General features: G+C 36.4%; 1 protein-coding gene across 9 annotated transcripts in view; it reads left to right on the forward strand.

Moving 5' to 3' along the window:
• Positions 1–25,278, forward strand: part of DGKB (diacylglycerol kinase beta) — a 1,123,143-nt gene that overhangs the window by 432,459 nt on the left and 665,406 nt on the right. For 6 of the 9 annotated variants that reach the window (XM_086397581.1, XM_086397582.1, XM_086397583.1 and 3 more), the window contains 2 exons: positions 12,902–12,978; positions 16,534–16,554. In XM_086397581.1, coding sequence (XP_086253707.1) covers positions 12,902–12,978; positions 16,534–16,554 — 98 coding nt within the window. The remainder of the gene's footprint in view (positions 1–12,901; positions 12,979–16,533; positions 16,555–25,278) is intronic. The other 3 variants (XM_086397586.1, XM_086397585.1, XM_086397588.1) reach the window with 1 other exon arrangement.

Here is a 25,278-nt window from a genome sequence, read left to right on the forward strand (position 1 = left end):
TGGGACTGTTTCTGGTCTCAGTCCTTGGTATCTTTTCTACATTCACTCTCCACGTGGTATCATCCAGTTCTGCATTTAAATGTCATTTATACAAATCACACTCAAAGTTAGTTCTTTAGCTCAGATCTTCTGAAGTCCACGCTTAGTAGCTATTGCTTCCTTGATGGCTACATTTGGATGTCTAGTGGATTTCTCAAATATAAACTGCCTTAAACAAAACTTGAGAACTCTCCATCTCAGTGCTCCTTCTGTGGTGTTCCCCATTCCCCTTTATGGCAACGTTATCCTTCTAATTCTTTAAACATATCAACAAAATTTGGAGATCCTTGTTGACTCTTTACCTTCACAGTCCATATCCAATCCATCAGAAAATCCTTTTGACTCTGCTTTCAAAACAACTACTCCAACACTAATACTTTCATGCAAAGTCATCATATCTCTTGAATGAATTGATATAATACTTCCATAATTTTTTCCCTGCTTTTATCCTTCTTTCCACAGTCTGTTTTTAATACAATATAGTGCTCTTTAAAAAATATTTTGAAATAGTGATAGACTCCCAGAAACTTACCAAAATATATATACAGGAGTCTCCATGTACCAGTTGCAGATGGTTACTTCTTATGTAACTACAGTTTATAAAATTCTCTCAAAACCAGAAAATAAATGTTGGTATTATCCACAAAACTTATTCATCAGTTTTACATGAACAGAGTGCTTCTTTTAAAATATAAATTAGACAGGGTTTTGCCCATATCTTGCTTTTTCACAATAGTCTGCTCTAATCTTGTTATTTTAAACCATAAACTTTCTGCAAGCTGATAATCCTTCTTACCTTATAATATTTCTCCATAGTAGTTGAAATCTCTTAACATACTATATTTGTGTATAATGTTTATCTTCTATCTTCTTGTACTAGACTATAAACCTGATGAGCTGGAATATTTTTGGTTTTGTGCAATGATATATTCCAGGGACTTAGAATCATACCTGTTCTAGACAAAAATATTTGGAAGAATAATTGCACACTTAAAACTGGGGCTTTTGTTTTTGTCTTTATCTCTGTTTGTTATGAAAGACCTGTTCTTTCTCCCTGAAGTATATTTTATATAAACATTTTGTCTTTATGTTAATTAAATACTGCCCATATGAGTCCAGTGTTATTATTTCTTCCCGACTCCACATTCATGGTGTCTCGTCGAAGGCTTGAAGTGGCCATGATGGGAATATTTATAAGAGCTAAATCAGCAAACACATCAAGTCAGCACCCTGTATCCTCAGTAATTGTTAAATATTTGCAAGCACAACACTGAATCTGGCCAGTCAATTCAGCCACCAATTAAAATTCTTAATTAGAATTGTTTTCCTTATCAATTTTGTGATATTGTATAGATGAGTGGCTCAAATAAAAGTATATATTTTCCATTTCCTTTCAATACAGTGTATATACAATATACATTATTTCACAGGCTTTTAGGACAGTATCCAGATGCGTTCAGTTTGTCAACAAAATTCTCAGATATTTTATTTACCCAAGATTCTCTCCTACAAATATCCTGTCCAAGACATTGTGGCAGAATCACACATCAAGAAGTTGGGTACAGGTAGATGAAGAAGGGAAGAAGTAAGAGCAAATGCATAAAAGTGTTTTCAGGATTAGTTGTTTAAGAGCATTATCAGCAAATAATGAATATTAAAAGGAGAAAGGAAATTTTCTTCATAGTCTCAAACCAACAGTTAATTCTGAAATCAAATATTTGTCTTTCTGGAAAAATGGCCATAGCTACTACCGTGCCTGTAACCCTTTTCTCTATGATATTATGGCCTTCGCCTTATAAGTTAATAGTAATCCTGAGAAATTTGCAAGAATATGTGGAGAGGAAACATACACTGAGAACAGGTGAAGAGTTTATTTTATATCTCTTCTCTATGTAGTTGTATCATTAGAATATTCTTCTCAGGATGTTCTTTTAAAATACAAGTGTACAGGTTTCTAGTGGTGCTACACCGTGACTCTTCACTTTTAACAAGTTACACTTTTTTTTTTTCAGTCTCTTGGTGCTTTTACTGTAATTTTCATACAAGGAGATGTGAACTTCTGTCTCCTGATGACTAGTTCTCCAAATATCTTATTTTATATTGCCGTAGGTGTTCCTTTTCCGCTACTGAATAGAGTGTAAGTAGAGCATCTTCTATATCACCTGAGGAATTGCTTTAATAGCAATATCAATTTCTGGATTTTCAAAATACCATTTTTTGGCCATTGTGACTGGAGTGAAAGTTCAAAAATGTTTAAATAAAATGTTCTAGTATGATTTTATTTCATGGATTGAAGCTAACTGAGCAATAACCAGACTATACACAAACACACAAACACACCACACACACGCATAGGAAAATGCAGCAGGGACTAATTGCTGATTAATTCTCAATTTATTTGTATATCTTTTAGAGAATCAGAGCTATAGTTAATTCAACCTTATCTGAATATGAGAATCATGTGAGAATCTTTTTAAAAACTCCTGGTCTTTGAGATCCATCCCAGACCAATGTTTTGGGCCCAGGCATCAGTATACTTAAAAGTTACACAGGTGATTGTAAGATGGATCTAGGTTTTAGTACCACTGGATTAGACAAAAAACTGTTTTTGTTGGACAAAGATAAAGCTTTTTGTTGGTGTTCAGTTGCTAAGTTGTGTCCTACTTTTTGAGACCCCAGGGACTGCAGCACACCAGGATTCTCTGTCTCCCAAAGTTGGCTCAAACTCATATCCATTGAGTTGGTGGTGCCATCCAACAATCTTATCCTCTGTTGCCCCCTTTCCCTCCTGCCCTCAATCTTTCCCAGCATCAGAATCTTCTCCAGTGATCTGGCTCTTTACATCAAGTGGCCAAATGATTGGAGCTTCAGCTTCAGCATCAGTCCTTTCAATGAATATTCAGGGTTGATTTCCTTCAGGATTGACTGGTTTGATCTTGCTTTTCCAGCACCACAGCTCAAAAGCATCAATTCTTACTTGCTGAACCTTCTTTATGGTCCAACTCTCAAATCTGTACATGACTACTGGAAAAACCATCACTCTGACTATATGGACCTTTGTCAGCAAAGTGATGTCTCTGCTTTTTAATGATCTATCTAGGTTTGTCAAAACTTTTCTTTCAAGGAGCAAATGTCTTTTAATTTCATGGCTGTAGTCACTGTCTGCAGTGATTTCAGAGACCCCAAAAATAAAATCTGCCACTCTTTCCATTTTTTTCTCCATTTATTTAGCATGAAGTGATGGGACTGAATGCCATGATCTTAGTTTTTTGAATGTTGAATTTTAAGCCAGATTTTTCTCTCTCCTTTTTCACCTTCAACAAGAGGCTTTTTAGTTCCACTTGACTTTCTGCCATAAGGGTGGTGTCATCTGCACACCTGAGGTTATTGATATTTCTCCCGGCTATCTTGATTCCAGCTTGTGCTTCATCTAGCCTGGCATTTTGCATGATGTACTCTGCATATAAGTTAAATAAGCAGAGGGACAATATACAGCACTGATGTACTCCTTTCTCAGTTTTGAACCAGTCTGTTCTATGTTGGGTTGTAACTTTTACTTCTTGACCTGCATATATTTTTCTTAGGAGGCAGATAAAGTAGTCTGGTATTCTCATCTCTTTAAGAATTTTCCAGTTTGTCATGATCCACACAATCAAAGGGTTAGCATAGTTAATGAAGTTGAAGTAGATGTTTCTGAAATTCTCCTGCTTTTACTCTGATCCAACAGATATTGGCAATTTGATTTCTGGTTCCTCTGCCTTTTCTAAATCCAGCTTGTACATCTGGAAGTTCTTGGTTCATGTACTGTTGAAGCCTGGTTTGAAGAATTTTGAGCATTACTTTGCTAGCATATGAAAAGAACACAAGTGTATTGTAGTTTGAGTATTCTTTGGCATTGCATTTCTTTGTGAGTGGAATGAAAACTGACCTTTTCCAGTCCTGTGACCATGGCTGAATTTTCTAAACTTGTTGGCATATTGAATGCAGCACTTTAACAGCATCATCTTTGACAATTTGAAATAGTTCAGCTGGAATTCCATCATCTCCACTAGGTTTGTTCATAGTAATGTTTCATAGGGCCACTTGACTTCACACTCCAGGATGTCTGACTCTTTTGCTAATTTTAAATACCATATGTTGCTAAGGGAAATGTTAATTATCATATATAATTTTGTGCCGTTTACAGATAGTCCCCAATTTATGGTGGATTAACTTATTGCTTTTTTGATTTTTTGGTGGTTCAAAAGAAATATATATTTAATAGAAATTCTATTTTGAATTTTGGATTTTGATCTTTTCCCAGGCTGCTGCTGCTGCTAAGTTGCTTCAGTCGTGTCCGACTCTGTGCGACCCCATAGACGGCAGCCCACTAGGCTCCCCCGTCCCTGGGATTCTCCAGGCAAGAACACTGGAGTGGATTCCCAGGCTAGTCACATGCAGTGCCTTACTCACTCATGATGCTGGGCAGTAACAGTGAGCTGCAACTCCCAGTCAGCCGCAGGATTGCGAGGGTTACCAACCCACATACTTACCACCAGTGTCTACCCATACAATCATTCGGTTTTTCACTTTCAGTACAGTGTTCATTGGAAGGACTGATGCTGAAGGTAAAACTCCAATGCTTTGGCCACTTGATGTGAAGAGCTGATTCATTGGAAAAGACCCTGTTACTGGGAAAGATGGAGGGCAGGAGGAGAAGGGGCGACAGAGGATGAGATGATTGGATGGCATCATGGACTCAATGTTTATGAGTTTGAGCAAACTCTGGGAGACAGTGAAGGACAGGGAAGCCTGGTGTGTTGTAGTCCATGGGGTTGCAGAGCCAGACATGACTGAGCAACTGAACCACAACAACAGTAATGAACATTGCTTGAGATATTCCACATGACATCCACCTAGCTTCCCAGGTGGCACTGTTGGTATTGGTAAAAATCTGCCTGCCTATGCAGGAGACACATGAGACACAGGTTTCATCCCTGGGTCATGAAGATTCCTTGGAGAAGGAAATGGCAACCCACTCCAGTATTCTTGTCTGGGAAATCCTGTGGACAGAGGAGCCTGGTGGGCTGCAGTTCATGGGGCCTCAAAGAGTCGGACATGACTAGCATCTGAATGCACATTCCACACTTTATTGTAGAATTGGCTTTGTGTTGGATGATTTTGCTGAATCATAAAAACATTAATGTACATGTTCTGAACACATTTCCATTAGGCTAGGCTATGCTGTGATATTTGCTGAGATATTAGGTGTCTTAAATGTGTTTTCAAGTTATGGTATTTGTAGCTTATGTTGGGCTTAGAACATTACCCCATCAAAATTGCAAATATCTGTGCTAGTATGTTATACACATGAATGCTAACTCAGTACCTGTATTAGAAAAGTATGTCTAAAGTGTGTCTCTCTTTACACAGTTGCAGCTATGCAACCCTACTATTACAGGGTTAAAACAGCCGCTGCCAAGATTCTTCTGACTGGGCACAGGAAAGATTTTTAAGCCACAAATCTTCTTTGTGATAAAAGGGAAAACCTCTGCTGATAAGTCTAGATTTTGAAGGAAACTTTTGAAAACACTGAGTTGAGAGAACTAAAAGATGGTTTTTCTATAGTCCCATGTAACATGAAGATTAAAAGCATTGGTAGCCTCCTTCAGGTTATTTTTCCCTGAAAACCCCATGTCCTCACTGAAGTAGGGACCCATGGCATTATTTAGTTTGGCAAATAAAGGACAAGATTATTAATTTATTATGAGTTCTTTAAAACTTGTTATTTTTAAAAAATGGCAAATGAATTTGACAAGTTGAAAAGTCATGTTGTTAACCTGTGGAATATGATTGTCTTCTCTTATTAGCTATGACTGTTATTTGGACGGTAAAACTATTGGCTGTCCTGTGTCCCCAGGCGAGACACTGGGGACTTGCCTTTCCAAAAGGCAAGTAGAGGTTGCCTTTGGGTCGTAGAGCCAAGATCAGTAGATAGATCCAACCCAGGCTCCTTTGAAATTACTCCTTCGCTCTGGGTCTCAGATCATGTGAGGACTTTGTGTGTACCCTTGAAGGGGAGAGTGTCTGTTTCCCACCATCTTTCCATTCTCTTGAATACCAGTCCCACTCTTCTTCAACACCAGATGTTCTGGGGACTTGTCTTTCTAGTGCAAGGCTTCCAGGATGTGCCTTCCAGTTTGTGGGTCTTGACCATACCACATTTCTATCCCATCTATAGTCTTGTGGCTTCTTTGTATCCTTGGTTTTATAAGATCTTTTCTGCTAGTCTTTAGATTGTTCACATTGCTGTTTGCTCTGTAAAGAGTTGTAATTTTGGTGTGCCATGGGAGGAGATAAACTTCTACTCCACTATCTTGGCCCCTCCTATTTTGTTTGTTGTATACATAGATGACATATTCTTCATCTGTTAATTTAAGTCAGTAAAAAAAATATAGACTATTTTCTTGTACTAGAAAAACAAGTAATATAATTTTCTGAACTCACAAAAGTCATGGACTCCAAAGGAGAAGACCTGGCTGTAATGGAAAATTCTATTACTTCTTTTTCTGTCATAAAGAGACCAGATTTATGTTATATAAAAGAGTTTGGATCACTATGTTACTCTCTTTTATCTGTGAGACTTTGAATAATAATGGCTTCTTTAACCTTGATTTTGTATGTGTTAAGTGGGGAGAAAGTTTGATTAAGTAATAAGGTAATTTTGAGTTTTAAATAATTTAAGATAAAGAACTTTGCAGTCTCCAAAGCACTCTACACGTACAAACTTTAATTCATAGTGTCCATAGTATTCAGAGCATAAAGCAGGTATAGATTTTAAGAGAATTATGATGAGCTCCACACAGGGCAAATTGTTGTCTGCTACAGTTCAAGGTGACCCTGAGAGTTTTACAGACAAGGTGTCAGATAAATATGGGATACACTATCCTGGAACTTGATATTGAAGGGGATTCTGGGTAAAAAGAACGTCATGAAGAGAGGAGGGGCTCTGAAATCATGAGTTACCTTGGGAATTAGATGTCTGTATATTGTTGACAGGGAAGGCACAGAAAATGATTATTTGTAGGTAGCTGTAGATCATATTTGGACACATCTGTGATGCCAACAGGAGGAGCTTGTATTTCAGTTCAAAGGCAACAGGAAGCATTGAAATATGGTGATATGTTTGAAGTCTGTTTAGGATGGAACATGAAAGGAAGAGGCATTTATTGGATACTTGACCCTTTGCTATACACAGTGTTTCCAGGTCTGTGTCATTATTACAATTTTAAGTATTAGAAAACTGAGCCACAGAGGTTAAATATATACCCAGGGACATTCAGACAAGAGTTCTGGAGCCAAGACTCAAATCCAAATTTATCTGCCTTTAAATCTTTCCAAGACTCCATGGGACCTTTGCAATTAATCTGACAAATGCATGTTGAGTTTTTTTGGAATAAGGAAGCAAAGAGGCAGTGAAATCACAAAGGAAGCTCTCCTGAGATACAACAAATACCTAAAGAGATATGAAACATTCTATTTTTCAGCTGTGTTTTATAGGACCTTTTAGTTTGATTCTTTTATTTTCTTAACATTGCCAAATACACTGATCACTTTATTTTTATGTCAGAATTATGTAAAAGGATTTAAACTTTCCTTGAAAATCATGTACACATTCAGAATGTTACTAGCTGTACATTTCTAAAATGTAACTAGTTTAGCTCTCATGGCATTAGATATTCTGTGACTCAGCCAAACTTGAAAGGATTCAGAGACTGAGCCCTTTAAAAGACTTCTGGAACAACTCATGCAGTAGAGCAGGTGTTAGAAAGACAAGCCAAAATCTCCTCTATCAATTCCCAGGTAGATTTCCTCCATTCAAGCATACATCAAAGGTATTTGCTGAACAAAATTACCCCTGCTTTTACACTCGGTACCACCTTGCTTTTTAGATCAGGCTAAGAGTGATGGCAATGGCACCCCACTCCAGTACTCTTGCCTGGAAAATCCCATGGACAGAGGAGCCTGGTGGGCTGCAGTCCATGGGGTCACTAAGAGTCAGACACGACTGAGCGACTTCACTTTCCCTTCTCACTTTCACGCATTGGAGAAGGAAATGGCAACCCACTCCAGTGTTCTTGCCTGGAGAATCCCAGGGATGGGGGAGCCTTGTTTGCTGCCGTCTATGGGGTCACATAGAGTTGGACACGACTGAAGCGACTTAGCGGCAAGAGTGATGGAAAAGACCAGCTAAAGTGAATCCATTCTCTTTGTTGTGGTTATTAACGTTAAACTACTTCCTCCTAGGATGGATATGCTAGTCAAAAGGCAGCAATTGGTATCCAGTGTTCTTCTCCAAGTTTCCTTTCCTAGTAGCCAGGGCCAGCTTTGAGGACTCTGGAATTAGCCCTTTATTTCAGAGTTGCCTCAAGTCACGAGCCTCCTTGGCTTTGTAGGAGACTCGGTATTTTGTGCTGAGCATCTATGCTGATTCCTTATTCCCAGGGTTAAACCAGCTGTTTGAATCTGGCTGCCCAGTATTTCAGTTGTCAATCTTTTTGGAAGCTGGACCTTTGTCCCATTACAAATACGTATTAACTGTGAATTGATATCCCAGTTCACAGCTGCCTGCCTGTTTGGCTTCCTGCCTGGATTTCTCAGCCCAGAATCTGTCACTGTGCTCTTGTACTTGAAGCTCTAATATTAGCTGAACTATGACTGAAATTATGTCTTTCACTCAGCTACTATCTGTTCATCTAGGCGTCACTTCCTTGGTATGTCTTCTGCTAGAGGGTAGGATGAATATAGTTATCCATCCTTTCTTCTTTTGCTGCTCCATTTTTTGTTTGTTTGTTTTTGTTTTCTGGAGGTGCCATGTGGCTTGTGGGATCTTAGTTCTCTGGCCAGCTAGAGAACTCATGCCCCCTGCGGTTTAAGCTAGTGTTCAAACCACTAGACCACCAGGGAATTCCTGCCCAGTATTGTTTTAGACAGACATGATTCAGAGTTGACATAAGCAAAAAGTTAGCAATATTTATGATTATAGGTAATAGGGTGAAATCCAGAAAAGCAACTGATATACAAAATAAGTTAGTATGTAATTCTCCTATAAAGGCACATAGCACACAGCAGTAGACATTTTACAGTCTAGCACAATTTGGGAATCCAAGCAGATGTGTAAACAATTTACATAAGGGGATTCTGTTTAAAAAGCATGAGGCTAAGACAAGATATCTGGAATGCTTTGATGTTCCGTACCAAAATCTCTATCTATAGAAGATTGGCTAGAAAAGTCAAGACCTCAGTCTTTGAAAGACTGGACCCAAGAGGAGTTCCTGGGACATGAATAAAAGAGCAAGATAAGGTTCTGGGTTCTAAACTAGATTATGGAGTGGGGATTGGATTGTAGGTAAACTTCAGATGTCAAGACGTTAAAAATGGAACTTGAGAATTGGAAGAGGAGTACAAGTTGAGTTGATGGTGATTCATCTGAATATGAATCAGAGCTTCTTAAATTGTCCCAGACCCTGATCATCACTGAGCCTCAGATCATGGAAAATGCAATCATCGAAATAGAGATTTTGGCTTTTAATTCATTAGTTTATTCTTAGTGCTCCCTCTAAAACTATTCCAGTGTGAACTATGACCAGAAAACTGTTAAAAAGTGACAAGAATAAATTTGAAGGCTGTTGTCTTCTCTTGGGGTATTTATAAATGATTACTGAATGTGTTTTTCATTCCCGTGCATGCTTAAAATGAAAAGCCCATCTTCAGGTGGTATCTCTAAAGTTCTCTGTAAGGCCTGTGTATCAGAAACCAACTTTTTCTTTTTTCCCTTCAGTTTTATTATGGAGCCAAGCTGTGGTTAAAATTGTCCACTGGGATATATTCTACTAGGATTATTCTAGTTTTTACACATATGGATATATGTATGTCTATATATGTGTATGTCTCTATAGGTACGTACAGAAGGTTATACACCTAAATCTATAAGCAAGAGGAAGTAAAAGGTTTTGTCCTAACTTAGACTAGTGCCTTTATTATCTACAGAGAAGGATTTGAGAATAAAGAATCAGCTTTTTATTCTTTTTAACATAGCACCTGGTCTCTGAAATAGTATAAGTTTCTGCCAAGGTGCATGTCAAAGCAATTACTGTAATTTGTTGTATTTTAGGAATAGCTCTGATCATTTCAATCCAAATATTTATTGCAATTCTATTATTTCAGCTTTGTAATAAATTGAATGTTGTTCAAAAATTAAAAAAAAATGTTAATTTTCTTCTCTAGGGTCACCTACAATCTAGCAAGGGACACAATAAAGCAATTTAACCTGGAGCACAGTATGGAAATTGCTAGCAAAATATATAATGAAAAAAATTATTTATAGAAAGCTGCACAGGCTTTAAGCATGTTATGGTGCATGCACACACAAACACTCACACCAGAGAATCTCAGCCAAAAGACAAAACAGTCCATTTAAAAATGGTCAAAAGTCTTGAAGAGACATTTCTTCAAAGAAGATATTCAGATCGCCAATAAGCACTTGAAAAGATGTTGAAGATCATTAGTCTTTAGTAAATGACTACTCCAGTACAAATCGTAATCATTTTATCCATCAGTTCAGTTCAGTTCAGTCGCTCAGTTGTGTCCGACTCTTTGCGACCCCATGAATCGCAGCACGCCAGGCCTCCCTGTCCATCACCAACTCCCGGAGTTTACTCAAACTCATGTCCATCGAGTCGGTGGTGCCATCCAGCCATCTCATCCTCTGTCGTCCCCTTCTCCTCCTGCCCTCAATCCCTCCCAGCATCAGAGTCTTTTCCAATGAATCAAGTCTTCGCATGAGGTGGCTTTAGCATCAGTCCTTCCAATGAACACCCAGGACTGATCTCCTTTAGGATGGACTGGTTGGATCGCCTTGCAGTCCAAGGGACAAAAACTAAAAAAATAGCAAGTATTGACAAAGATACAGAAAAATTGGAACCGTAATACGTTTCTGGTAGGTGTGTAAAATAGTACAGCCCTGTGAAAATCTGTTTGGCAATTCCTCAAAACTTTAAACATAGAATTACCATATGACCCAGCAATTCTCCTTTTAGGCATATACCCAAAGAACTGAAGCATATATTTGAATAAAAACATGTATACATGAATGTTTGTAGCATTTTTATTCATGGAAAAAACTCAATTATGTATGAGCTGATGAATAAAAAATAAAATGTGGTATACTCGTAAAATGTCATGTTTTTAGCTGTAAAGAGGAATGAAGTACTGACATGTGCTACAACATACATTAACCTTGAAGACTTTATGCTAAATGAAAGAAGTCAAACACAAAGACAATGCCTTATATAATCCCTTTTGTATGAAATGTCTAGGATATGGGTTTCTTTTTTGATGTGAAGAAAATATTCTGGAAGTAGATGGTGGTGATGGCTACACAGTGTTGTGAATATGCTAATAAACCAGTGACTTGTATACTTTAAAATGGTTAAAGTGGGAGGTTTATGTTCTGTGAATTTTATCACGGTAAAAAAGTACAGTCACAAACACTTAAAATTAAACACAATTTGCAATATAAAGAAAATTATAAATTCCAAATAAAAGTATAATTTGTAAAATATAGGCATCATGCACTTAATGGGCATCTAAGAGTGAATTTTCTAAGAGTTTTTCAAAAGCTCATTTGTAAATTAGTTGTTTTGGGAACTGGAAAATGTTTTATGGTGATTCAGATATAACTGAATTTTGAGGGTAGGCAGGAAGGATTATATTCAAGTGCTGGAAAATAGTATCCACTCCCTATCCCCTAATAGAAAACTAAAAATCTGCTTATTTCCCACATTTTAGTTTCAAGCTCATTTTATCATTGTTATTTAAACTTGATTGAATATTTAAAACACAATGATACTTGTGTAATTTTCTTCTTTAAATATATTGTAATTCTTAGATTTCTTGGTCAAAATTGTATTTTGATATGATAACATTATGTTACCAGATTGACTACATACATTTTTATTACATTTATATATAATTTTTAAGCTCATAATTGTGATCTTTCATGACATGATTTCCTGTGTTAATTCAATTCTTTTTTTACCATCTTAATATGATGAAATTCCTTAAAAATATAAAAATTTTGGAAAATCATGATTTAAAATACTTTTGGTAACATATCTAAACTTTTTTCTTAATTGACATAGGTAAATTGAGCCTTACAGATATTTAGAAAATTCTCTCCTGCAAAATACTAAGATGTATAGTTTGCCTCTGAACGGATACTATTTTTTTTATTTATCCAGCAGGGCTATTTTTAGTTAATGGAGTGGTATATGGAAGGTGCACTGTGTATGGTAAAGTTCAACAAAGAATAGCTAGGTTTTCTGTTTTTTTAGAACTGTGTCATTCACTTAAATGTTATAAAGAAAAGAAAGGGGAAAAACATGCTACTGATTCATTATTTGCATACTAATTCGTATAGTAATAGACAGTGGCCCCATTCTTGGACAGGACATGTTTTCTTCTGTTTCTTTTCTATTTCTTTCTTTCTTTTTCTTTTTCGCCACACACACAACTTACTGAATCTTAGTTCCCTGACTGGGGATTGAACCTGGGCCCAACAGTGAAGGTGCTGAGCCCAAACCTCTGGACCACCAGAAAATTCCCATTTCTTTCTTGTGTGTGTGTGTGTGTGTGTGTGTGTGTGTGTGATGGCCTTTTCCAATTATATATCCATTCAAAAATGATAAAGAATGTTTTGCATATTTATCTTAAAATTTAGTATCTGGTGGTATTTATTTATATTTTAAAAAGTCTTTGTTTCTGAACTGGGTTATGCCAGCGTACTAGCAGATATAAACAATGTGTTTTCTATTTCTTATAGATTCTACAAAGAAATTAAAAGATGTTCTTGAAGAATTCCATGGTAATGGTGTGCTTGCAAAGTATAATCCTGAAGGGGTAAAGCCTTTTTTTTCTTTATTTAAGTTTCATATAGATGTTTGGAGGAGGGATTTCTTAATGAAGAGTTCTTGGAAATATATATTCATATCCAAAATGAAATTCATAATGAGATGCTATTCTGGAAGACACATTAAATGGTGTACTGCTTATTTTCATCCAAAAATGTTTTGCTAATGAAAATAGCATTTCTATATTGTATACTTGGAAGTGTATAGCTTATCTATAATATATGCTAGGTTCTTTTCCTAAAAGTCAGGAAATACTTTTAGATAGAAAAAGAGAGAAAGTGTTTCTGACTCTCTCTAAGACGTTACTTAATGTTAACTAAGCATCGGGGCAGGAAGTGGTACCTTGACTGAAGAAATGATGGATATAAGTGATCTATTACTTTAAAGAGCAAGCTTTGATACAAAGAGAGGAATTTATTCTTCTTATCTTGTTTTTGTCTGGTACCAGTAAGCTTTTGAGTCCCTGAAATTCTTTCCCTATAAAAACGATGTACTGTCCAATTTCTTTGAAACCCCTTTCTTGAATGAATGCCTTTCCCTTCCTAATTATTTGTTAATAACCCTGTCTTTTATGTTAGCTGAGAAATGCTACATATTAAATGTTTGATCATCATTGCTCTAAGTTCTTTTGCAACTTTACCAAGTGATAGTTGGGTTTTATGGGAGTTAAACTGCCCAAATTGTTGGGTTGTATGGGACTTAAAACAAACTGCCCAGAACTCTTTTAGCTGGATATATTATCTAGGTATTTAGACAGATTTGTTTGCTGATTAAAATGTGATTTGGTTTTTGTTATCATTGTTATTGTGGTTTTGAATGTTTACAAAATGACAGTTTTTGGCTATCCTTAATATTTTGCTTCTCTGGGATTTATAGAACTAATGTTTTAGTCAAAACTCAGTCTTTAAATTCTGACCTCCTTTTAGTATTTTCAAAACTTACTATTTTTATTATAATAATTACTCTCTTTCCTGTTATATTTTTATTCTGTCTGCATTCCAGTACATTACTATACTTTTTAAAACTTTTTAATCTGAGATTCATTTTGTTTTTTTTTTTTTAAAAAATAAAGTTAATGTTTAGTGCCTACAAATGATGCAGAAAATAGACAACTTAAAGCCACTTCCATTTGCCGACATCATGGGGGAAAATCACATATTTGCCCTCATTCTGCTCAGATTTTATTTTCCTAGATGCTTTAGAAAGAGAGAAAAATCTTGGCAGGTAAATTTGTAAAACTGAAAATCTCGAAGACCAAGAAAGCAGGGTTGAAGAGGTAAAAATGACAGCTTTACTGAATTGTTATAAGACCTCTAAAATTCAGTAATTATTTACATACTCAAACATAGTTGAAAACCTGCATGTACCTATTTATGTACAGAGAGAAAACCAGTTTTTTTCTCCCTAAAGATAGTTGTCATCTAGAAATTCATTTGGAATGTGATCTTGTTTGCAAATAGACTTTTTGCTTCAATTATTTCTTATTTAAAGGACTCTCAGGACTTAATCTGACTGATAACTGGATTCATTGAGGTAGTTACTAGATTCGTTATTAGACGCATATGATGTCAGCCTTCTCAATAATGTAATACCTCTCCATAAATGCACAGACTTGCTCTTGTAATGCATTATTAAAATAATGAACAGTCGAAAAACAAAAAGTTTGATCTTTTTAAGACTCAAAAGTATCTCTAATTTGAGTAAAACCTCTCTCAAATTTTAAAGTTGATAGGTATTTTCCCTTCAGAAGAAAATTTAATGTTTTTATGAGTCTTAAAAAACACTAGTATGTATTTTATAAAAATCAATAGGAAATATTTAGAAATATTCAATGTTTAGAATTAAAACTTCAAGGTCTAAAGATTCTGTTTGGTACATACCTTCATCAGGTTTATAAAAGTTTACTCTAATAGTAGGAAATAATTCATACTGTCAGCTCACATGTGTGAAAATATCACTCTCTATTGACTGGTCAAGTTGAGCTCAGAGTAGATATAGTTGGGTACCTAATTAATGTTCAGCTATACAAGAAAAACTAGGAAAGTAATTAATCTAGTCATGCTTTATAGTAAATGACTAATACTTTGTTTTCTAAAATAGACATAGTCTGTATCATCCATGGAAAATGTATTTTCAAAGAGACTGCAACCTAAATATCTCTCAAATCATTTTCTCCTTTACTAAGTAAAGCTCCTTCAAGGGTAGATGCATTATTTTTGTTATCACTTGCTTGAATTACTGACTTATAAAAGCTGTGTACACAGACTTGATCCAATGAAAATGTGGCCTGTTTTAGTCTGTGTGAACAGAGAATATTAAGTGTAATATATGGATGAATCATTTATTTTTAGTTCCTATGAGGAAATAAATGACAGAATCATAAAATATACATTTAAACAATGGCTTTAAAGATGTTTTAAGCATAAAAGCTTGAGGAAGGTCTTGAGATAACCAAATATGATGGTAAATAAAGAAACTCATTTTAGGAAAAGTAAAATGCCTTTCCCAAGATGTACCATCTAGGTTTGTGACAATAACTATAATTAAAACCTAGATGTGTGTAATCCCAGTTTAAGATATTTCCTGTTTACTTAATTAATGAGGCCATTAGAATAAGGGAAAACCAGGGGATATGAGAAGGATGAGGGGAAGGAAAACGCATTTCATATGCATTGAATGGCATTACTTATGTATGAGCATGGCATGTTCCATTGCACCCAATTATTACTAAATCATACCCAGCAAGGTAAGAGATACCTGCTAGTTTCACCTAATCGTATGTGAGCAATGTAAAGCCTGTCATTATAGGTAGATCGTAATGGCCATCCATTCTTGGTGAGAAGGTTCATAGTAAACCAGTCAGAACATCGCAGATATAATAGATTCATGAGAGTAGTAGAATTTTGTAATATGAACATCAGTTTGTTATTGAAAATATAAATATTTTCACCTGGATTTCAAATTCCGTATCAAACTGTTTTGTTGGCATCTAAAACAATGGGAAGAAATTAAGTAGTGGCATATATAGAGAGAAATTAAATATTTACCTTTAAAGAGATGGAGAGAAGCTAGGCATGTTATTCTAACAGGAGGAATCATTAGAAGTGGGGAATAAGTATAATCGAATATACCTTTATATATTCTATTTTCATATTCTTCTCTGGAAGGTTTCCATTATAATGTATGTGTTATTCATTATATTTGCCTATGTCAATTAGAACTGTTTGCTTATTACATTCTAAGATTGATCTGTTCGATGAGTCTCAAGTTTTAGCTGGCATCAGAATCACCTGGGGTCTTCTTAAAATAGTCCCCTGACTCCCCACTTTAGTTTCTGGAATGGAGTTCAAAAATTTCTCTTTATCAGTTTCCCAGTTGATGCTGAAGCTATTTCGGAACCACATTTTGAGACCCATGCATCTAAAGTGTGTTTTCAAATCAGTCTGTAAACTTGGCTTTGTAGTTACATTATCAGCAATATGAGATGATGAGTTTAAATTATCTTACATTAACACATGTATTCTTTCTTTCCTTGCATGCACAGAAACAAGACATTCTTAATCAAGTAAGACATTTTCTTTTGTATTATAATCTGTCTTTTCTTTCTTTATTCTGATGTGAGCTATGAATTTCTCATCCATATCACTGAGCTATACTTCTGAACCAGTGAGATACATATATAAGATTAACTGTAATGCTTATAAAGATAAAAGTGACTGATATTTGTTCAAGTTTTTCAGACAGAGAAACTATACCTCAATAGAATCCAAAAGGGTCCAGAGTGCAGGCTTCAGTTTTGTATACTCTTGAGCTTAGTTTTTCTAATTTCACCAAAATGGCATCAGGATTTGGTAAAAAGATTTATTTAATAAAAGCCCTAAATTATTAATTTATGATGAGAGATTTAACAAAAGGATTTAAATGGAATTGATAAGAACTTTTGACTGGTCTACAATGCTATTAGCATATGTGAGGAAAATATGAGTGAAAAGCTCTTGATTTTCACCCTCCTGGGAAAAAGAGTAAACACTTCTGTGGTTTCAACAACTCTCTCCTAGTCATGTCCATTTTGTAAAGGAGGTTTCAGGTCCATAGTTCAGTTGGATGCACAGAATTACAACACATTGTTGAGTTCTCTGAATGGATGTTTATATCCCAGTAGGAGTGTGTGCATGCAATTTTACTATTAATAAAATGCACGAGCTGTCTAAAACCATATTGTGTCCCTTGGGCCATACTAGGTATGTATTAGCTGCTTATTTTTTAATTAAAATATATATTTTATTGAAGTATAGTTGACTTATAATGTGTCAGGTACACAATGCAGTTATACATATACACATATATTCCATTTCAGATGATTTCCATTATAGATTATTACAAGATCTTGACTATAGTTCCCCATGCTATACATTTAACCTTTTTTGCTTGTTGTGTATCTATTGTTTTAAATTAGAAATCTAGCATTCTATTTATATTAAGTCAAACAAATGGGATCAAAATGTAATAAAAATTTTAGCTAGGAAAAAATTCAAGTTTTCTAAAACATATATATTATACATAATACACAAAAGAAAAGGCTTTTTTCTATGCTTGATAAAGGCTTAGAAAGAACATCAAAAAAAGAAGAGATAGAGACATTGGAAAACATAAACTAAATGAAATGGAAGCATTGAGTATGAAATAGAAAAAGTGACACAAGCTGGATAAAAGGTCATCATGTAGTCCAGTTGCTTTTAAATATGGCTACTCCTTAGAAATGCTATCTAGAGTTTTGGAGAAAAATGTACGAGCTGCTTCTTATTCTCTAGTTTCCATGTTGTTTCAATGACAGGATGCACTGTAGTTTCGTCCCTGACATGTCCCAGTATGATTGATTACATCAGAATGAACTTGACTGACTTAGATGCTGATCCTATGTATTACACTCTCCTAGGTTGCAACACAGCTGAAATGGAAATTCATTGGTGGTGATAATTGTTACCAGCCCCTTTCAGACCTGACCTCTCAGGAAACCTACTAGCTCCCCCAAAGGCAGTTTCCATGAGGTCTATGTTATTAGGCGGCAACTCCCATGGACAGAGGAGCCTGGTGGGCAACATTTCACGGGGTTGCAAAAGGGTCTGACATGATTTAGCGACTAAACAACAACCACTTGAGAATAAGCAGTCGTTTTCATGAAGCAGGTTCTAGCTTCTGAAGGGCATTTGTTGTGTACTTTGGTTCACAAACACACCGTCCCACACAACCCGCCTTCCCCCTCCAGGCTGTCTGAAACTGGTGGCAGATGAGCCTGTCTCTGTATGGCGTCAGCCTAGTGAGCTGCCTCCTTCCTATTCCTTGTTCAGCCTTTGCTCTTGATGCAGTTTAGCAGGGAAGCCATTTCAGTTGCAGACTATAAACAACGTGGAAAGCTGAGGGTAGCCCAAGGGAAAAAGTAGTATGAGCCATGCATACTTATTGTTCTCCGTGTGTTTTTTGTCTATCGTGTCCTGTGAGTGTAAGATTGTCTTTTTATATTTCCTGTCAGTAGATGATTCTTGGCCCAAGGCTGAGTTAACTTTTTATAGCTCCCTGGGTATACCTTATCTTTGTACTCAGTACTCTGTACTGGGTTTATGCTAATGTGCATACCCTTTATATTCAGAGAAGTGAGTTGCCTCAATCCCTTAGGAAGAAACCTGGGAATTCAGAACCTAATGTATATTTTAAATGTCTTTAAAAAGGATATTGATGCTATTATAATTAGTAGCAAAGATAAACAACCTTCTATTTTAAGCTATAATTGTCCTTCCAGAATAAAATTCAACCTTTGCCATTAAAGAAACCACCTTGAAAGTGTAATAGAGAAAATACAATCTTAGGAATCCAACTGAACTGAGTTCAAATTCCACGTCTGCCACATACAAGCAGGTCTTAGACTAGTTACTTCATCTCTCTTGGCCTCAGTTTGTTCACCTATCAAATGAAGAGAGTATTGCCTCTGCTTAATTGTTGAAAGGGTAACATTCTAAAGTAGATGTAAAATATTTAACCCTTGTGTCTGACGGGTGTTCCACCGATGTTTCGAGGCAGTGGTTGTTGGTCACACTGTAGGGAGCAACAGGCTTTCAATGAAAGTTCTGGAGAACATATAAACGATAAAACCAAGAATATCTGAGATATCCCAACCAATCCTAGAACCTCAGTTTTCTCACAGCCTCAGTGTTTCTCATCCAAAAAGTCAGGAGGTGTAACATGGTGACTCTGATGTCTTTCTCCATCGCTCAATTGATTTCCTTCTAAGGTATGAGTGGAGGACAAGTCATGTGATTTGCTTCCTCCACCAAGCCTCGTTGTGGTCTAGAATGCTGTCCTGGTGGTAGAATTAGGGTGTCTGTTGTCCCCCACCCCCGACAACTGCATAAATGCCAGGACAATTAGTTAGCAAGGAATGGATGTAACCTGTTTACCAATATTTCTGCTTCACCTCTACCCTATTGCTATCAACACACTTTCAGTCATCTTCCTCCTCTTATCAAACTTATAGCCAGAACACAGTTTTAAAAACATACCATGAAATGGAAGAATAAAATGCCTACTATCATCCTGTCATTAACCTAATTTTGATTATGCATTATTTATTGTTGAAATACTTTGTAACTTTTATTTCAACACGTGGCCTGTTTTTATGCCCTTGATACTCCAAGAATTGCTCTCACATGGAATGGACCATGTCCAAAAATTTGAGAAAATATTTGCATTGCTCCCTGTGAGATTAATTAGTTATGTCATAATTAAACAAATCAATTTGAATAACTCCTTGCAGGTTTCTAGTAATTGCACTGAGGAGCAAATCTCATCATTTCCAAAAAAACACACTGTTTTATATCTGTGAAAATATTTAGAGTTTGAGAATGGACCATCTGCCACATCTTATCCTAAATTGCAAGCTTAATGATTTAACTGCTTAAGTGACTAGGTGATATCTGTCACAGTCAACATGTCACAAATGATCCATTTCTCCCTTAATGTTCTATAATAAATATACAGAAATTTGAAAATAGGTAAATATTTAGAATATATAAGATGTAATTATACTAATTGCTTCCAATTGCTTTTTCTACAGATGAGCTGCTAAAACAAGCTTAAATAATTTGAAAAATAGGCTGGTAACTCTCTTTAATTTGATGATAAGCGCTAACTTTGACATGTAGTAAACATTCTGTATAGGTTACTCTTTAATTTCTTTTTTTTCCCCTAACACCATACATAAGGATAAACTCAAAATGGATGAAAGACCTAAATGTAAAACCAGAGACTATAAAACTCTTAGAGGAAAATATAGGCAGAATACTCAATGACATAAATCACAGCAAGATCCTCTATGACCCACCTCCTAAGGTAATGGAAATAAAACCAAAAATAGACAAGTGAAACCTAATTAAACTGAAAAGCTTTTGCATAGCAAAGGAAACTACAAACAGGTTGAAAAGACAGAATGAGAGAAATTAATAGTAAATGGAACAACTGAGAAAGGATTAATCTCCAAAATATACAAGCAGCTCATGCAACACAATACCAGAAAACAAACAACCCAATCAAAATGTGAGCAGAAGACCTAAGCAGACATTTCTCCAAAGAAGACTTGCAGATGGTCTTTCATTTTTTTTAATAACATTTATTAAATAATTCATATAAGAGTTAAAAATCAGAGAAAAAGCGATGTTGGGAACTTCAGGTGATCTTTTTTACTTGTTTAAGGAAAAATAGGGGCTTCCCTGGTAGCTGAGCTGGTAAAGAATCCACCTGCAATGTAAGAGACCCCCATTTGATTCCTGGGTTGGGAAGATCCACTAGAGAGGGATAGGCTACCCATTCTAGTATTCTTGGGCTTCCCTGGTGGCTCAGACAGTAAAGAACCTACCTGCAATGTGGGAGACTGGGTTTGAACCCTGGGTTGGGAAGATCCCCTGGAGGAGGGCATGGCAACCCACACCAGTATTCTTGCCTGGAGAATCCCTGTGGACAGAGGAGCCTGGTAGGCTACAGTCATGGGTTTGCAAAGAATCAGGCATGACTGAGTGACAAAGCACAAAGACAAATAGGGAAAATTCTTTAGATGCTTGCTACACCTATCTGAAGATTATCTGAAGGTTTGTCTGTTGTGTTTGTTTGTATGCTTGCATCAATAGGAATAGATTTTTTCAGCAGGAATATATTTAAGGATATTAGTGGAAAATCTGGACATTTGTGTATAAGGACTTAGAGTGTTTAAGGATTTTAAGTTTTTTTTTTTTAATAGCTAAAGGAAATGATAAATGATATTCTTAAGATCAATAACCAGTAATGCTGAAGAAGCTGAAGTTGAATGGTTCTATGAAGACCTACAAGACCTTCTAGAACTAACACCCCCAAAAGATGTCCTTTTTGTCATAGGGGACTGGAATGCAAAAGTAGGAAGTCAAGAAACACCTGGAGCAACAGGCAAATTTGGCCTTGGAGTACACAATGAAGCAGGGCAAAGGCTAATAGAGTTTTGCCAAGAGAATGCATTGGTCATAGCAAACACCCTCTTTCAACAACACAAGAGAAGACTTTACACATGGACATCACCAGATGGCCAACACCGAAATCAGACTGATTATATTCTTTGTATCCAAACATGGAGAAGCTCTATGCAGTCAGCAAAAACAAGACTGGGAGGTGGCAAGAATACATAAAAGAACTGTACAAAAAAGATCTTCTTGACCCAGATATGATGGTGTGATCACTCACCTAGAGCCAGACATCCTGGAATGTGAAGTCAAGTGGGCCTTAGAAAGCATTACTACGAACAAAGCTAGTGGAGGTGAAGGAATTCCATTTGAGCTATTTCAAATGCTAAAAGATGATGCTGTGAAAGTGCTGCACTCAATATGTCAAATTTGGAAAACTCAGCAGTGGCAACAGGACTGGAAAAGGTCAGTTTTCATTCCAATCCCAAAGAAAGGCAATGCCAAAGAATGCTCAAACTACCTCAGAATTGCACTCATCTCACCCACTAGTAAAATAATGCTCAAAATTCTCCAAGACAGGCTTCAGCAATATGTGAACTGTGAACTTCCAGATGTTCAATCTGGATTTAGAAAAGGCAGAGGAACCAGAGATCAAATTGCCAACATCTGTTCAATCATTGAAAAAGCAAGAGAGTTCCAGAAAAACATCTATTTCTGCTTTATTGACTATGCCAAAGCCTTTGTGTGGATCACAATAAACTGTGGAAAATTCTGGAAAAGATGCAAATACCAAACCACCTGACCTGCCTCTTGAGAAACCTGTATGCAGGTCAGGAAGCAACAGTTAGAACTGGACATGGAACAACAGACTGGTTCCAAATAGGAAAAAGGAGTACATCAAGGCTGTATATTGTCACCCTGCTTATTTAACTTATATGCAGAGTACATCATGAGAAACGCTGGACTGGAAGAAGTACCAGCTGGAATCAAGATTGCCAGGGGAAATATCAATAACCTCAGATATGCAGATGACACTACCCTTATGGCAGAAAGCAAAGAAGAACTAAACAGCCTGTTGATGAAAGTGAAAGAGAAGAGTGAAAATGTTGGCTTAAAACTCAACATTCAGAAAACGAAGATCATGGCATATGGTCCCATCACTTCATGGCAAATAGAAGGAGAAACAGTGAAACAGTGGCTGACTTGAATTTTTTGGGTTCCAAAATCACTGGAGATAGTGATTGCGGCCATGTAATTAAAAGACGCTTACTCCTTGGAAGGAAAGTTATGACCAACCTAGATAGCATATTCAAAAGCAGAGACATTACTTTGCCAAAAAGGTCCATCTAATCAAGGCTATGGTTTTTCCAGTAGTCATGTATGGATTTGAGAGTTGGAGTATAAAGAAAGCTGTGTGCTGAAGAATTGATGCTTTTGAACTGTGGTGTTGGAGAAGACTCTTGCGAGTCCCTTGGACTGCAAGGAGATCCAACCAGTCCATCCTAAAGGAGATCAGTCCTGGGTGTTCATTGGAAGGACTGACGTTGAAGCTGAAACTCCGGTACTTTGGCCACCTGGTGCAAAGAGTTCATTCATTTGAAAAGACCCTGATGCTGGAAAAGCTTGAGGGCAGGAGGAGAAAGGGACGACAGAGAACAAGATGGTTGGATGGCATCACTGACTCAACGGACATGAGTTTGAGTTTGAGTAAACTCTGGGAGTTGGTGATGGACAGGGTGGCCTGGTATGCTGCAGTTCACGGGGTCTCAAAGAGTCAGACGTGACTGAGCAACTGAACTGAACAGAGGATCAATAAGTTAAATTTTCTATTTATTAAATTATTTCTAAAGCCAATGGGAATAACAGGCTTGCATTCAAGAGAAGACCAGGTATACGTTATTGAAGAAATCCAATCAAATGATGAAAACTGGAATGGCAAGGAGGACTATAATAGAGCCTGAGGGCAGATTTAGAATATATTTCAGATATGTGGTCAAAAGGAATTGGTTACACTTAGAATATCAAAAAGAATTATAGTCAACTCAGAGTTTTCAAGATTGTGAAACTGAGATAATTATACCATCACTGTTTATTTTTATACTTGTTTCCCTTTTTTGTCTAATGATTAGCTTATTGATAGACTAGTCAACAGAGTTGATGGTGACAAACCAGTTGTACTAGATACGGATATTGGAAAATCAAGATCTGCCTATAGAATTATACTTAACTATAATATAGAAGCTTTTGAAATCAGAAATATTCAGCTCCTTGGCAATAAATAGGAACCTTTGACTTTGGGCATTTTACTTGATTTTTCTGAGGCTCAGAAAATTCGTTTACAGCTTTGCTGTCTATAAAATAGGAGTGATAGTCACATTTGCTCATGGAGTTATTGTGATTATCGAAGTATAGCGTATACAGGACATTCTTAGTGCAGTTCCTAGAACACAATAACATTAGGTAAGTTTCCATATATACAGCAAACACTTTAGGGAAATCCTAATTTTATTTTTCCATTTATGGATAATAGAGCATATTACTGACTATAAAGATTGAAAGGAGAGGTTGAAGTCTTTAAGAAGTAGTTCACACACACAAAAAAAGTGAGGATAAACATATAAAAAGTGAGAAAAGCACTTCGAACAAAAATTATTGGGTTGCATCCCAAATAATGCATGTATGTTATGTATCAGATATTGCTCCAAGGTGGCTCAGACAATAAAGAATTGGCCTGCAGTGCAGAAGACACTAGTTCAATCCCTGGGTTGGGAAAACCCCCTGGAGTAGGAAGTGGCAACCCTTTCCAGTATTCTTGCCTGGAGAATCCCACGGACAGAGGAGCTTAGTGGGCTGAGGTCTATAGGGCTGCACAGAGTCGAACACTACTGAGCGACTAACACTTTCATTTTTACCTTCACTGTATCTGGACATGTGGAAGAAATAGAAATGGTCAAGATGACCTTTGCTACCAAGAAGTATCAAGTAATTAAATATATTTTACAAATTGCTGGCAAACTACTTCAACTAGAGAATCTTCCCTGTGGCTCAGATGGTAAAGAATCTGCCTGCAATGCAGGAGACCCAGGTTCGATCCCTGAGTCGGGAAGATCTTCTGGAGAAGGGAATGGCAATCCACTCCAGAAATCTTGCCTGGAGCATGCCATGAACAGAGGAGCTTGGCGGGCCACAGTCCATAGGGTCACAGAGTTGGACATGACTGAGAGACTAACGCTAAACTACTAAGGAATTCTTAAGTCCTGAAAATAATCAATGAATTCCCTGACCCCCCTGTAGACTCTCAATCCCTCACTCTCACATGCAAGCTGAGCGTTTCCTGATCTGTCTTCTACACCTTGTCATCTTGATGTTTCTCCCAATAATAACCCAGACATATTTGGGCCTTGATGGATTAGAAAAAAGAGAATTTTTAGGATAATGTGTATTTGAAATCATTTATTCAAATTTTTTGTTATATTATCAATAGTTTTGTTGATTTAGTTTTATTTTAATTTGCTACAATATTACATATATATCCATATGCTATCATACTTTAATCTCATTTGAGATTTATTAAAACAATATATTCCTGGTCAAAAACTTTTTGCATTTATTCTATTTCATAAATTCTTACCATCCTACCTGAATCAGTTTTCTTTCTTACTAGATGTCATACAAAGAGGTATTAAGTGAAATTGTGCTTCTTTGTTTTTGCTATTCCAGTGTCCATACTTCAAATATATCACGATACCCTGCAACGTAAAAGAATTATGTTAAGCACTCTGTGGTGCAGAGCTGTGTTGGATCTTATAGTC

Source organism: Bos grunniens, chromosome 4 (assembly GCF_055505025.1).
Source record: "Bos grunniens cultivar Pamir isolate PY7600 chromosome 4, Bosgru_T2T1.0, whole genome shotgun sequence".
In the NCBI taxonomy this organism is placed as follows: Eukaryota; Metazoa; Chordata; class Mammalia; order Artiodactyla; family Bovidae; genus Bos; species Bos grunniens.